At 39.1% G+C, this 16255-nt stretch overlaps 3 protein-coding genes across 3 annotated transcripts in view; 1 reads left to right on the top strand and 2 right to left on the bottom strand.

Moving 5' to 3' along the window:
* The window catches only part of mybpc1 (myosin binding protein C1), a 58448-nt gene extending 42547 nt beyond the window's left edge, over positions 1-15901 (bottom strand). The window contains exons 1-2 of the mRNA XM_010776570.1: positions 15849-15901; positions 14776-14823 (exon numbers count right to left, since the gene is read on the bottom strand). The gene's annotated coding sequence lies outside the window, so the exon portion shown is untranslated. The remainder of the gene's footprint in view (positions 1-14775; positions 14824-15848) is intronic.
* atp6v1e1b (ATPase H+ transporting V1 subunit E1b) lies at positions 924-5211 on the top strand. Its single transcript, XM_010776573.1, has 8 exons — positions 924-1031; positions 1153-1214; positions 2399-2464; positions 3347-3456; positions 3695-3761; positions 3863-3952; positions 4914-4982; positions 5097-5211. Exons 2-8 carry the CDS (start codon positions 1182-1184, stop codon positions 5193-5195), a joined length of 534 nt encoding a protein of 177 aa, XP_010774875.1. The 5' UTR covers positions 924-1031; positions 1153-1181; the 3' UTR covers positions 5196-5211.
* LOC104950118 (adenosine deaminase CECR1-A-like) lies at positions 7728-9953 on the bottom strand. The gene is made up of 3 exons (XM_010776593.1): positions 9633-9953; positions 8592-8811; positions 7728-7971 (listed from the first exon to the last, which is right to left on the bottom strand). Exons 1-3 carry the CDS (start codon positions 9931-9933, stop codon positions 7728-7730), a joined length of 765 nt encoding a protein of 254 aa, XP_010774895.1. The 5' UTR covers positions 9934-9953.
* Positions 15902-16255: the final 354 nt, after the last annotated feature.

Genomic DNA, 16255 nt, shown 5'->3' with positions numbered 1-16255 from the left:
AAAGATTAGGAAAATGCAGGTAAAAGGTGAAAAATGATTTGAATGTTTCAATCAGACTTTACCCTGTGAGTTCACAGTCTCTGGAGGGTCTGAAGAGATCAGTGGGTGAGTGTTTTATTCTGGTAAACAAGCCTCTGGAGTTTTATGTCCACTGTCCAAACAGCATATTATCAGTCAGTCCACAGTGTGCTGCTGTGACACCAAGTGGAAAACGCATGCCAGACGAGGAGGAGAAGAGCTATTTCTAAAGCTGAACTTTCCATATTCTACTTCCCTCTGCTGGTGAGAGGTGTTACAAGAATGGAAACTATGCCAGGGGAGGCTTTTAAATGGTACACCTGCATGGCAACATGTACAAGATTGTAAAACAATGAAATAATCAAATACAAGAGACTAACACTACATTTAAATTGATTACATTTAAATGAAGTACATATTTAATATTTTAAATATATGCAATGCATTGTCAGTAAATTAGCTATACAAATGACAAATAGTACAGAATATAGCTGATAAAAAATTACATAACTTAAAGGAAACAACATGATACACATTGAGTAAAAGTTTACAGGGGAAAGTGTATAACTAAAACAATTTAAAAAAGAGACAGGTGTATATAACAAAAGACAAAAAAATAAAAATAAATGTTTAGTGACTTGACAGCCTCTGTATTAGTCGAATAAGAACATACTTTCACATAATTACTCAACTTTGTTGAGGAAAAAAGAACTTGTTTTATTTTTGAATGTTCGTGTCTGTATAATCATTGCTGTTCCTATATTATTAGTAATGGTACTATACAAACTTACAAATGTATGCGACGTATTTTTTTGTTCTTTTATCAAAAAACACCACATAATTTTCCTGCTTTCTGCAGCAGGTTAAACGCGTCTCTTATTCTCTCACGTGATTGGCTGCTCGACCGGAAGTAAATATCATGTGACGACGCCAATCAGCTGATCCTCCGTAGACATCTTTACGAGTCACGACTGCAGCGATTTAATTCATACCTCCTCGTCTGTGATTTTTGGGTAAATATACACGGATTTAAGGCTCTCATTACATTGTTAACATACCCTTGTTATCAATCATGCTTTGTTTTATTTTTCGGCGGTTTTAATTATTGTATTTTTTTGTTAATTCTGCTCGCAGGCCTGCACGGACCTCTGACAGCTGCAGCCATGGCGCTTAGCGATGCCGACGTTCAGAAGCAGGTAATAAACCTTTTTATCCTTCAATACTGTCACCATCCACCTGTTTCTCTTTGGTCGATGCTAGAGCAGTTTCACGTTGCTAATCGTCTCATTAACACACTGAAATGTTTCTAGTAGCTGCAATACACAGTGTGTGCAACAGAATGACATTGAGATAGCTGCAGGAGGTTAGCATTGATATAAACCCTAACCATACACAATGCGATGATTGAGGGTGTGTTTGAATGGAGGGTTTATACGTAAATATGCGTGTTATAGCTAAATAAGCAACCATTTTGAAGCCTGTGCTGGGTCGTATCGTATGGGTGATATTTAGAGGTTCATATTACTGGATGATCACATGATCAGCAGATGATGAGGAACTAGGAGTGAGTGAGCCACAGTCTGGACTCTTTACTGGAAATAACCTCCATATGAGCAAATGCAATGCTGCTGAAGCTAACTGTACACAAGTTAAGGTCAAGTGTTCATTGGTGGTTAACATAAACTATGAATTTAATGAGGTACCCAGTAATTGTATTTGAGAACTTGAGTATGTTCTTTTAATGCACCTTATACTAATGATCCACTACATCCCAGAGACAAATATTTGTATTTTCTCAACAAAAGTTGCCAGCTTTACTTTTTTATGTCCGATTACAATTCCATGTACCCTTTTTTTTTACCCTAAACTGAAGCATAATGTGTTCCTTTGAACATCTACAGGAGTCATATGCAACACACACATTCATGTAGCAAACATGTACTTCATAAACATCTTATAAAGACTACCAACAACATGGAGCCTTTAACTGCTCAAACTTCAAGTACTATTCGCACATCTTCCCAAAATATACTTCTGCTTAATTCAGGTTTCAAATGCAGAACTTATGATTTAAGAGTAGTATTTTCACACTGTGGTTTATGTTTTTTTACTTGAGTAAATACTTCTAATACTTCTTACACGGCTGGCAGAGACATTCCTCACCAGTGTTCTAAAGTAAGACGACAGAGTCGCTTCACAGCAGGGTGACGATCACCTCTGAGTTCATTAAGAGAGAGATGACAATTTGCAGTTAGTTCCTAAGACTGAATGTTCATTATGAAACCGTGTGCGTTTAAATCCATAACACATGTTATGAATCTATATCTTTTTTGTTGAGGAAGCCTGATCGTATTAATATATGTCTTGCTCCTGTGTACAGATCAAGCACATGATGGCCTTCATTGAACAGGAGGCCAACGAGAAGGCAGAGGAAATTGATGCAAAGGTAAAATCACACAGTGCTGTGGAGAGAAGCCCCAAGGGATGATTAATAATCCCTTCCTTTTTTAAATCGTATTCTTTTGGACATGTTGTGCTTTTATTAATGAGTCAGCAGTAGAGAGCTGACAGGAAGTGAGAGGAGAGAAAAGCTGAAAATAATGAACTAATTCTTGTCAGCATAAACATGTATCTTTAGTCTAGATTTGATCACATTTGGGCCTGTAATGTAGCAGTTATGGCCTTTTTTAAATCTATTCGAAATGCACTGTTGTGCTGTGCACTCATCTGACTGAGTTTAGATTCAGTTTTCATGTATTTACAGGTGTTGTTGTTAACACAATATTAAAATGTATATTATAAGCACAGACAAACACACAAGGATGCATAACATCAGACAATTAGCATACATAATTAAAGACATTGATTCTACAATAAAAATAAGTTTACAAGTTTTAAAATGCATGAATCCTATCCATGTGTTCCTTTGTGATGCTTACCACTAGGGGCGCTAAGAGCACACAAAGTATTACATTACACATTATAAACAACAGTTTGATTTAAAACATTTAAAAATCACTGTTTTTAATTCTTTGATATAACGATATGCTCTTTTTCTCTATTTAAAAAAAAAGAATAACATTTGACATTTTTAGGTTTTGTCTTGTTATGCATAAAAAGTGTCTTTTTTATTTTAATAAAACTACATTTATTTCACAATGTTATGCCATATTTATAGCTCCAAAGGTAATAGCCTTTCATATTCTGACGTGTACTCTTTTTTTATTGTGTAATACGCATGTCTCTCATATCACAAATACACCAGCAGAACTGATTATTGGTTAAAGATCACAGAAACAGAAAGATATAACTATGTCTCCTCCTGCAGGCAGAAGAGGAGTTCAACATTGAGAAGGGCCGTCTGGTCCAAACCCAGAGGCTGAAGATCATGGAGTACTACGAGAAGAAGGAGAAGCAGATCGAGCAGCAGAAGAAAATGTGAGTCAAAGCGAGACACATCAAAGGACACATCCAGTCCTCTTCCCTTTTTAAGGACAAAGAAATATCTGTCCGTGTGACACAGAGTTTCCGGGATTTGATTCAATCACTTTATCCTACCTACAATGATGCTTTTGTGACCTGGCCCAAAACAGTCTTAGGGTTTTCCGCACAGCAACAAAAAATCCCTCACAAGTCTAAACAGACCCAATGTGTTTGCTATTTGTCTAATTAACAGTCAGATGTCAAACCTGATGAACCAGGCTCGCCTGAAGGTGCTGAAGGCCCGGGACGATATGATCTCGGTAAGCAGTTATAACTCAGGCTGTGCATACAGAGGAGAGACTGATCGTGTAAGTGCACCATATGTGAATAATAGGAACCCCGTGTGTATTTATGTCCTCAGGAAATGCTGAACGAGGCCCGCCAACGGCTCGGGAACATCGCAAAAGACCCAGCCAGGTATCCAGCTCTGATGGACGGCTTGATCCTACAGGTGGGTTTATCCTCTCAGATTCTTTACACACAAGTACACCAACTACCTTAATGTATTCTAATACAAACGCCCTGCAATAAATCCTTCCTTCCTAAAGGTCACAATGTTCAGTTTTGATTATGTCTCGATTCAATTGTTATAATAATAATAAAGCTTTATTTATAGCACTTTTCATACAACACATGGAGCTCAAAGTGCTTTACAAAATGACATATCACAAGTTAAAAATAAACAACAAGAAATTCCCCTCAGATTATTTGTTAAGAGCTTTAGGTACATGCAGCAAAATACAACATGTGATCAGGTTAATAGACACAAGGAGGTAAAAGGTATGATAATACAAATAAAATAAATAATGGTTTCTCTCCGACAGATAAGACACAAGACAACCGAATCGATGCAACAATATAAAACCCCATAAAACAAAGTGAACATATAGGTACAACAGAAATACAAATAAAAAGATAATAGTAATAAAAATGCCATAATTCTAATAAAGGTGAAACAATTAAGAAATAAAAAAGACCAACGTAAAAATAAATATTGCTATTGAAGCATTTTAGATTAATAATATAAGATAAAATCCTTCTGACCTATAACACAATATAAAGGTAGGTAAATAATAAAGACTAAAAGAACATTTTAAAGTGGGGGATTGCTAATAAAAAGCTTGTTGTGTTTTTTTGCTGACAGACAGGTGTTTCTGCTATTTTGTCCACCCCATTGACATCAATGAAGGCACTCGATAGTCATTACAGGGGCACAAACTGCCTCCTGCATATTCATTTAAGGCTTTCTCAACATCTCTCAACAGCATCTGAGTACAGGGAGGATGTATTGCAGAATGGTTGTATCAGACTGTATGAGTGTGTCTGATTGAGTGTGTATGTTTATGAAGAGGCTGTTTTGAGATTTTAAAAACAGAGGTTTGATGATCTTTTCATAATCTTTTTCGTACCAGGGATTGTATCAGCTCCTGGAGCCCAAAGTGACGATTCGCTGCCGTAAACAGGACGTGCAGATGGTACAGGTGAGTCCGTTAGGTTAGAGAGTTCAAGTTGTTTATTTGATCACAACTATTTGATGTTCCTGCTCTTAAAATCAGTTCTGAATCTAAATTGTGTTGTGACTTTTTGCCGTCCAGGCTTCCATCCAGAGGAATATTCCTATTTATAAATCCGCTGTGAAGATCAACATCGAGGTCCGCATCGACCAGGACAACTTCATCCCCCCCGACGTGTAAGCATCACATTTCATCATCAAGTTGAAATGACCCCTGAAACTTTCTTTTGCATCATATTATTCAATATTGAGATCTCAATTATTTAACAGTAGAACTGCATACAATGAATCAGTTAATAGAAAAGTAATAGCCCATTATTTTATAATAAAAAAGTAATTTAACACATTTTATGGGCAAAAGTCAGAAAATGTTGTTTTTAGCCTCTACATTTCAAGATTTTCAGTTTATTTTCTGATTCATATCATATTAAACTCAATATCTTTGGGATCATCCATTTAATTACATCATCTTGGACTGGACATTTTCTACTATTTTCCGACATTTAATAAACCAATTGATTAATCTATAAAGTAATCTGCAGATCAATCCATAATACAAAATAGCTGTTACTTGCAGGGCTATTTAACACCTTCCTCATTGAGAACCGCGCATTAAGAAGTCATGCAGGCTTCATTCCTCTCTGTCTGTTGGGACCTTTATGTGCAGGGCTGCACATAATTGGTGCGCAGGTGCGCATGCGCACCTCCGCCAAAAAACGAGCACCGGGTCATTTGAAAAAAGGCGCATTTGCGTACCAACATTGAGGGAGAAGGGAGAAGAGAGGAGAGAGAGGGAGAGAGAGAGAGATATTTGCAAGTTGCATATGAACTCAGGGCCGGCCCGTAGCACTGGCGTTATAGATGTTCCCCCTGGGGCGCCATCTGGGGAGGCGCTGCGCTGGTAGCTCTGGGAGGAAAAAGAACATTTTTGACCGTTGGGGCTCATCCTAATTTTCAGCCTTGATGTAACAATATTCATAATTAAGTAAATGTAACACCCTTTTCTCCCCGGTTACACGTTTCATTTGCCCTGTACAATGGGTGCTGTAAGTGATGAAAATGGGGGATGTTGGCTTATCTGGCGCCCGCAGCTCACAGCCAAAATGCGAGTGAGCGTGGGAGAGAGAGAGGGTGCACCGGTACCGGTGCTGTTATTAGAATCTGGTGCTAGCTGCTCTAACGGATATAAGAAGAAGATGTTTCTACAATAATGTGGAGGGAGAGTCCTCTCCAGTCAGACTGAGAGGATGATAACTACAGCTCAGTGAGGTAAAGGATTCTGAGTGTTTAGATAGTTAACTTTAGTCTAAGTTCAAACGGTTTGGTCACAATTTATGTAAACACATATTTCCAAGGCACTCCTTTATAATTATTGGGATAAACAGGTTTGAAATCATTCCAATGTATACTATAGGACAGTAACCAAAAATATCCTTTAAAAACTGGAGAGATAAAAAAAATGACATAAATAAATGTTAAGGTAAAATAAGATATGAATGAACAACGCAAATAAAATAAGTTACATTTATTTGTTATTGGCTATGGTAGGTTATTGGTTATGTTCACATACTTATTTGATTACATCCACTTGTCTAAGATGACAACAGAGACTTTNGTGTGTCTACTAGGGGCAGTGCTGGTTGTAAAGTCTGACCGCTGCAGGAAGGAAGGACCTGCGGTATCTCTCCGTGTGACCTGTCGCTGAAGGTGCTGCACAGTGAGGACAGGGTGTCCTGGAGGGGGTGGGACATATTGTCCAGCAGGGAGGACAGCTTGGCTGCCATTATCCTGTCTCCCACCACCTCCACAGTGTCTAGAGGACTCCCCAGGACAGAGCTGGCCTTCCTTACCAGTCTGTTCAGTCTCTTCCTGTCAGCAGCCGAGATGCTGCTGCCCCAGCAGGCCACACCATAGAAAATAGCTGATCCCACAACAGAGTCAAAGAAGGTCTGGAGGAGTGCCCCGTGAACCCCGAAAGACCTCAGTCTCCTCAGCAGAAAGAGTCTGCTCTTTCCCTTCTTGTACAGAGCAGCATAATTATCAGTCCAGTCCAGTTTATTGTTCAGATGAACACCCAGGTATTTGTAAGATTTCACAATCTCAATGTCTGCTCCCTGGATGTTCACTGGTTCATTACCATAGTAACAAACAGACACATAAATAGGAACACAAGATAAAAGCTTGTGTTCACCACTGTGAATGTCGTCTATTCAACACAACAGAAAAAGGAATATCAATGTTGAAAATGGAGTAAACGGATTGTAAAACCTAAGGTCAATTGGGTGTATTGGACAACTACCCTTCTTAAAGACTTAGATATATTCTTCACATTTGTCTGAAACGACTCCTTCTCACTTCAGTAACATAGTGACATCACTATGTAACACTCCTGCTTCAATTGGCTAGCTCTTCAACGCATTAGACTTGATAGGCTAAGGGGCGGGACATCTCTAAGCAGTTGACCAATCACAACAGAGCCGGCCAGCTGACCAATCAGAGCAGACAGGGCTCTGGTTTCAGACAGAGGGGGAAAAGAGGTGCTGCAGCACAGGCAGTATGAGAAAAATAAAGAGCTTTTTGAACATTAAAGCATGGAGACATGTCATAAGAGGCACAACATACTAATATGAAATCGAAATGGGTGAGCTAAGAAAGTAATTGATGTCAATGCTCTTATACTACTGCTATCAATACCGATAATATGGCTCTGGAGCTAGGGATCAGGTGTAAATAAAGCAACACACACCCGGGAGAGGCCGCTCCTCAGCTCCAGATACATGATGTTGTCTTGCAGCAGCTCCTCCAGGCCTCTATAGAAGTAATCCTTCAACACGGGCGCGTGGCTGATGAGCCCCGCACCAGCGATGAAGGCTTTCTCTAACTTCTCCCACACAACCTCTTGGCTCGGATACTCCCCGTCCGGGTCATCAGTGAACAGTGTGAGGTGCTGCATTAAACTGAAACACACCCCAAACAGATCATCTGGGTTACTTTCTCCCAATATAGAGTTCTTTCAAAGGCTTTTTTATCGATTCCATTCAAATATGTTGCTTTTTCTGAACATTCCTGTCACAATAAATAACGCAAAAAAACAACAACATACAAGTGACAACAAAAGATTAAAAACATTTTGAAATAGAAACTCAATGATGGACAAGAAAAAACACCAATAATAGAGAAGAAAATATAAACAAAAGAAAGAAAATATATCAATTTAAATAAAACTAAATTAAATAAGATGAAATAAAAATCAAATTAAAATACATTAAATAAGATAAAATAAAAATATAATAAAAATACATTAAATAAGATGAAATAAAAATATAATACGAATACATTAAATAAGATGAAATAAAAATACAATATAAATATATTAAATACGATAAAAATAAAAATATGTTAAATAAGATTAAATGCAAATACAATAATAATACATTAAATAAGATTAAAATAAAAATACAATAAAAATACATTAAATGAGATTAAATAAAATACATTAAATAAGATGAAATCAAAATCAACTCAAATTGAATACCTTGTCCTGAAATGTGTAAGGTAAGCTCATGTATTACTCAACCTGTTATCAAAGCCTTCTGTGTTTCCTATCTTGGCTCTCAAGGTCTCCAGCAGCTGCCAGTAGAAGCAGTCCCACCGTGGGAAGGGCTGGCGGTCGGAGAACAAGAAGCGCACCGAGTTGTCCCAGGTGAAGCAGATGTAGCAGTGCGGCCTGTAGGTGATGTTTTTCACCAGCCATTCAACACCAACCAGAGAGGAGGTGTGGATGTGGAGCGCTGCACCTGGCACAGAAACACCAAGAAGGTACTTCAAACTCACACTGAGGGGCTGAGCTACGACAGGGCTGTTTATTTGCATCTTTTAAGTCATTTTGCGTTTTTTGCCTAATGTTGTAATTGGTTTTGGCATTTTATTTTTTGTCTTTTTGCAGTCATTTTATGAGCAGGCTTGCTGTATGTCATTCCAAAAAGAAAGCAATACTCTGTGTGAGACATTATGCACTAATGATATTACAGTCCTTTTACCTCAGACTAACGGTCGTGTGGTTTAGAGTCATTTTTGGTATCATTTTGTAATCTTCTTTTGCATTATGTTGCAGTTGTATAGTTCTCTTGTGTAGTTTTTGTGTCTTTTTACATCTCATTGTTGAATTTTTCTTCTGTCTCCTCATCAACATTTTGTATATTTGTAGTCATGTCTGTGTCTTTGAAGTAAATCTTTGTAAATTGGTAGTAAAAACTAATTCCGAGATGTTATTTTGTGTCTCAATTAGTCACATTTTGCGTGTTAAGAATAACTATGTGCTCCTATTGGTTGAAAAACAATATGTAGTTCCTGTTAGAGATGAAGAGAGACTCATGTCAAAACTTCCTGCCACAACAAATATAAGAAAATTGTGAAAATTAAACAAAATATTACAGGAAATCGTCAAAAGAAGTAGGTTTTAACTTCTTAAAACCGTGCTTTTTTCCTCAAACTGATTTAAGATGTATCTATTAAACTCTATTCAAGTTATGGTACGTTAATGACATGTTACTCTAGCCTCTGTACGCTGTGCAGCTTTAACATGAAACGGTAAAGAAAACACACATTGTGAGATTACCTTTGGGCATGTCCTGCAGTAGTTTGAAGATCGGACTCTTCTGGATGAGAGGCTTTGCTTTGAAGAAGTGGACAGCGGGGGGGAACAGTGCTGCAGACATTTCCTGCACCTTTAACTGATGGAGGTGGAGGTCCAGCATCTGCTCGGCCTCCGTCAGCACCACCCGGCCCCCCGTCTGCCGGGACGCCTCTTGACGCATCAGCAGGTCCCTCTGAGCGGGGTCCGGGAACCCCTCACTCAGCCTCACAAACCACAGCAGCGACACATAAGTGACCACAACCTGGAAGATGGACATCACCATGTCCTCGGGGGCCACAGGAGGAAGCAAGAATATGAGCACACCCCCGCAACAAGAGCAAGCTGAAAAGCTGTAAAGAAAGAAATACTGTGAGACTTTACGAACTAATGACATTAAATACCTTTTACGTGGGACGAGAGGTTGTGTGTTTTCCTTTTGCCACATAGCGGGTTAAAAAAAAAGTTGTTATGTCATCAAAGTGATAACATGCTGCTCAGCCTGCATTACGGACCTGAAAGAGCCTATTCTACATTAAGAACATGGCAAAAAGAAAAGTCAAGGATGGAACTAAAACTTTCAAAGTAAATCTATCCAGTCTAAAAAGTTAAATACTTGCAAGTAGGAGGGAGCTTCTGGGGTCCTGCGTCTCAGCTCAGCCGTCCCAGAAAAAGACTCCTCTATGAGTGGAGCATGTCAGCAGAATACTCTGAGCCACAGGATAATTGGGGGCATTTTTGTCTGACAAATACCATGTGATAAACTAATGAATGAAGCATGATTGCAAATGCATGTCAAAAAACTGACATTGACTGAAGAAAATTAAATAAATAATGAGCACAGACGTGGGACTAATGATTTATAATTGTATTTCATTTAACATTTCCACAATATAACATCTTTAGTTTAAGACAAAAAAAGACAAAACAACAACCACACATAATTTAATCAGGATACATCATATTCACACAGTGGACCCTCTGGAATGATATCAGCCACTCGTTTAATTCATGACAGAACACCAATAAATTAACTCTGTAACGTCGTGTACGGCCCTCAGCGTTGCTTCCAGGATGCCATTTACTTTCTCAGTAATTTGTTGGAGCAGACATCCATTAGCAACACAATGCCCCATGCAACTTATAACACGTGGGGTAGAGGTTACCGAAACCGTGACACGAAAGCTGTGCTTGTCATGATCCAATTAGAGGACAAAGGGGAGCAGCGGAGTAAACAACTGTGCAGTACCCACAATGCACGTCTGTAATGTTGAGCTGCAGCGTCTATATTGTCCCTTAATGCACAGAAAAATACAGCAATACATCACACAACAATATCTTTTGCATCGTAGATTTGTTTTCACAGACAAAGGAATGACGTCTTTCTTGTGACAAAAGAAGAAATACAAAATAACAAGGAGAGATTTTCTCGAACACAGCGGAGCCATTTAGTCCAAAAACTTGCGGTTGGGGTTAACGCCGAAGAGAGACACTCGGACTTCAGGCATCATCTGAAACACAGACACACGGATTATCGTAAGCAGGAGGCAACTAAAGATTTATTCGCTGATTTTTCCCCAAATCATTGATTGGTCAAAAAATATATTGAAAAATAGTGCCCCAAATATTTTCCTAATACCTGAGAGGACAAAATTGTCAAGTCTAAAACCAATAGATATACATAGGGATGGGTATCGTTCAGATTTTAACCGTACTACTACTCTTACACTGAACAAAAATATAAATGCGACACTTTTGTTTTTGCTCCCATTTTTCATGAGATGAACTCAAAGATCTAAAACATTTTCTATATACACAAAATAACCATTTCTCTCAAATATTGTTCACAAATCTGAAAAAATCTGTGATAGTGAGCACTTCTCCTTTGCCGAGGTAATCCATCCCACCTCACAGGTGTGGCATATCAAGATGCTGATTAGACAGCATGATTATTGCACAGGTGTGCCTTAGGCTGGCCACAATAAAAGGCCACTCTGAAACGGGCAGTTTTGCTTTATTGGGGGGGGTCTGGGGGGGTCCGAAAACCAGTCAGTATCTGGTGTGAGGGTTACGGTACGTCTACACTACAGGCATCAAAAAATGCTTTCAACGCTTCGCCCATTCACTTGAATGGGGTGACGTAGAAGATTTTTAATCTTTGCCGAACTGCATTGTGGGGAGCATGGCATGGCTTTGCAAGCATCACGAGCATCTATCGGCATCAAAAGTTGAACAATGTTCAGCTTTTGAGGCTCGATGCTTGGCATCAGCCAATCAAATCCCGTTTATGCAAATCCCGCCAGTGCAAGCGCAGCCAATCAAACCGCGTGCAAGCTGGAAGAGACAGACCGCAGTTCATTTCCTCATATTCCAAACGAGATATTACGGTAGCAAATCACCCGGTTCTTTACGACCAGAACTATTTACCGGGATACAAACCGGAGGAACCAGGCATGGAGGGAGGTGGCAGAGACAGTGGGTGAAACTGGTAGGTTCTCGCCTGTTTGGGGAGTTTATATATATATATATTGCTCGCATAAAATCCCCGGGGTTTTTTGCTTTGTATGCCGGGAGCGGGAGATTCATGTGATTGGTTGTTGGTCGCGTTGCTCGTGAAAAATTCCCAAGTTCTCAGACACGCCCAGCTTCAAGATTTTCAAGATTTAAAAGTAAGGAGGGGGGGGGAAGTTTTTGGACGTAATTATTTGGGAAGAACAGTTCAAAGTAAGATCGAAATGAATGAAATAATAATAATTAGGGGAGAAATTAAGGTAAAGTACAACTTTTATAGAACAGAGGATGGCACAGTAGTGTAAGTGAACGAATTAAAGTTGATTGAAGCACTATATTGCGGGCGATTAAGAGAGAATAGTCATTCTGAGAAGGTTTACATTGTGGGTGTGAAAATTAAACAAATATCTGATAGATAAGTAAAGAAAGATAAATAAAACTCTGTGTAGATCTTTTGCTGAAATGCAATTCCGTTGAACGAGGAAACGAAAATGTCACTTTGTATGTGCGAGGACAGGAAACCGAGATTAGGTTGACGAGTATAGAAGGGAATAATAAATCGATCACTCAAAGAAGAGACCGATGTTGTTTCCAGTTTATTTATGTGAGTTACACGGAAAAAATAACGAAACTTAAAGGTAAACTTTACTCGCCTACACCAACAATTCGTCCGTAAACTTGGTTTTACTGTAATCGGCATCGAGAGTGCAATGTTCGAAATGCAGAGTAATGTACTCTTTGTTGTTCACCTGGGTACCACAGTGTGTTCAACCGCTCACTGTGTTTACAAAATACCTACTTATACAGACAATAGTAGAGTAAATAGAATACTCATGAAAATTTTAGCAGAATAGTGTGTGTAAGTTCAAATGTAAATACATCGTTGAATAATTAACAAAAATTGCTATATTAACTTTCGTGCAAATCGAATGTGAATGTTGAAGACTCGAAACACAGGTATAAAAATACAACCCATCAGAATGAGTATACCAGAGGATTTTACAAGGGATCGACGATAAGAATTTGGATCCATCGATAGTCCCTACCCATGGTGGACTTTGGGTCATAATTTGCCCGAGCCCCGATGGTAAAAATTTCTGGCCACCATAGGCTATTCGAGTTGCCATAGACCAAGTCAATAGTCATGACACCACTTTAATTTTTATATATATAAAGCTTCGAAGGTATAAATGGATAACGATGAAGTTACAATAATTTGTGTGAGTTGAGTTAGTTGAGTTACAAATAAAATATATCGGTTATAGTGTTTACAATGTAAACAGGAGGCACCTGAAGTTCAAACCATGTCTTTATAGTGCATACTGAATTCATATTGAACTTTATATGTAATAAAGTGTGAGAAGTGAGTAATCTCTTCCAACCCTCTCTCATGGAGTCTTAGGAACATGAATTCATTTTTTCAAGGTCTGTACATCGCTTATGGGACAATCTGCGACTTTCCACACGGAATCCGATCGGTGTAGTTTTCCGGTGAATACTTTGCAGGCGTGAAAACGAAATAAGCCCCCCAGACCCCCCCAGGGGGCTTTTGGCAGGGTCCATAGACCACACTTCCAATCTAATTCTCCAATGCGCAATCCCATTACACACTTAGTCTCACCGGACACAAGTAGCAGGTATTGTGATGCGACGGGTATGGTTAGTAGGGTTGGTGGTACCCGGTGAGGCTAAGTGTTTATTGGGATTGGGATTGCCGGGCANAAATCAATATATATATGCCATTAATAACTGTATAATTTATACCTGGCTGCTAAACCCTTGTTACTATTACAAGGTATGTATCTTGTATTTTGTAAATTGACAATTTACAAAATACAAGATACATACCTTGTAATAGTAACAAGGGTTTAGCAGCCAGGTATAAATTATACAGTTATTAATGGCATATATATATTGATTTAGTGGCCAGGTATAAATTACACAGTTATTAATGGCATATATATTGCACATATAGCACATATTGCACAAAGTTGGTTTGTATTTAGCAGCAAGGGGTGTTATAGTCTGTGTTGTGGTGTGTGTAGGANGTCACATGTTCAGAAAGTGTTACCCCAGAGAGTAACGGTGCCATGCCCCTACCTGAGATTACCCTGGAGGTTTCTCCACCGACAGGTGGGTAACGCTGAGTCAGCGTTACCCACCTGTCGGTGGAGAAACCTCCAGGGTAATCTCAGGTAGGGGCATGGCACCGTTACTCTCTGGGGTAACACTTTCTGAACATGTGACAAATATAGTGGTGGATGGAACGGCTGCTTTTTATAAGCACAAAGCTTCAGCATCTGCAATGCCTCTCTCAGTCTCGGACTTAAACATACACTCCAAAACCAACACACGCAAACTGTCCCACAAACTCACCAATATCTACCAACTTGCACATCTACACCCACCTGCCTGCCCTTTGACCCCCATTCTCTATCACAATGAATCAGAACTTTTCACACCATTCTCACCATTGATACAAAACTGAAAAAAAATGTATTGTAAGACTATTTTCCTGCTTATTAATTTACGAAATGTACTGTTAATATGTCAAGATTACGATTATGCTACTGACGTTGAGGTTTCACAATTGTAATGCACATTAATAAGCACACACCTGCATGGGGTGTTGGGGATGGAGTAATGGCTGCCGCAGCATCATCATCTGCAATAAAAAAGTAATTGACAAATACACCCACCTATCAAAAAGCTCAAAATCAGTCACTGCCGGGCCAAAAAGGCAAAAGATTGGAAGGCCTAAAAGGGCATTGATCGCATGACATACACATTTTGAAATGGAGTATGCAGCTCTTGGATAGGAAGAAAAGACAAAACCATCAAGCATTGATTGGAACCTATACTGTATGTCTAAAAAATAAAACAACATGGGATCATAGCTGCTCAATACTGCAAGATCTCCAATCAACCGAAACTAACGACACCGGCTTTTTACGAACTTGGCATACAGAAAACATATCATCTACCTTTAGTCAGCAAGTGCAAACCATACATGCAAAAAAAATGCTGATGATCAAGCTTCCAAAAACTTCCAATCTTCTGTATCTTCCAAGTATCTCGTCTTTCTTACTTGAGTTGCACATTTCTTCTTACAATCAATATATTCCAACCTGGAGATCGCCTATCAACACTATACAGTATTTTGTGTGAGTGTGTTTGTTCTGCTGATACATTCATATATCTGGATGATATAATTTAAAGACTCACCTTACGTACAAATTGTATCACCTCAGTTTACCAAGTCAATACTTCAACTTTTAGTCCTTATTTATCGGTCTATAACAGTCCCTATTTCTTAAGACACCTGAAAACTCGGACACTGAACCATGAAGCACTCTGGTGTAAGTATTTGTTTTGTAATTCTTATGGGCTCACATGCAATTAGTGTGATGTATGATTTGGAGCACTGTTTTAAAATCTAAATATAGGTTAATGCATGATTTCAACTAGGAAGAGTAAAGTCCATATCATTCTTATCAGGAAAGTAAAGATATCTATTAGCTTTCAGCGTTATAGATCATTTGGCCATGCTGCTGAGCCATGTAGTGTGCAACTGACATGACTCGTAAGACTTTCAGGGCTTGTTTCAGTAGCGTTTAAGGTGAAAGAGCTAGAGGTATAAATATGCATTCTGGGAGAGAAATTAGACTTCATGTTTGGATGCATACTTACCAGTTGGTGGGGGGGAGCAAGGACCCTCTTCCTTAACAGTAGATTTTTCAGACTCTGCCTGCTCTTTGACCCCAACCCCACCAGGCTGTGGTTGGTTTGTATTAGTCTCGGTGGGGCTTGGCTTCTGAGCCTCCACAGCCTGTCTTAGTTATCGTATCAACCATATTAGATATCAAATTTAGTGAAGGAATTTTACTTTGTGGTAATTTAACGCCGAATAGACCAGTAGATCGGTAACCATATGGTGAACAACTCGTCGTTAACAATAACGTTCTGATGGGTTCGTCAACACGTAGTTCGGAAACGACGAGCTCGATCCGAAAACAGACGACGTGCTCCCGACATTCGTCTACGCCTTTCTCGGTCATCGTCCTTGACTACCCTTCTTTGGTCTCGGGAGTCTCGGA

The sequence above is a fragment of the Notothenia coriiceps genome, unplaced genomic scaffold (assembly GCF_000735185.1).
Source record: "Notothenia coriiceps isolate Sejong01 unplaced genomic scaffold, NC01 NC01_scaffold00017074, whole genome shotgun sequence".
Taxonomy (NCBI): Eukaryota; Metazoa; Chordata; class Actinopteri; order Perciformes; family Nototheniidae; genus Notothenia; species Notothenia coriiceps.
The sequence above is the reverse complement of the archived record's forward strand: the minus strand, read 5'-3'. Positions and strand labels throughout refer to the sequence as shown.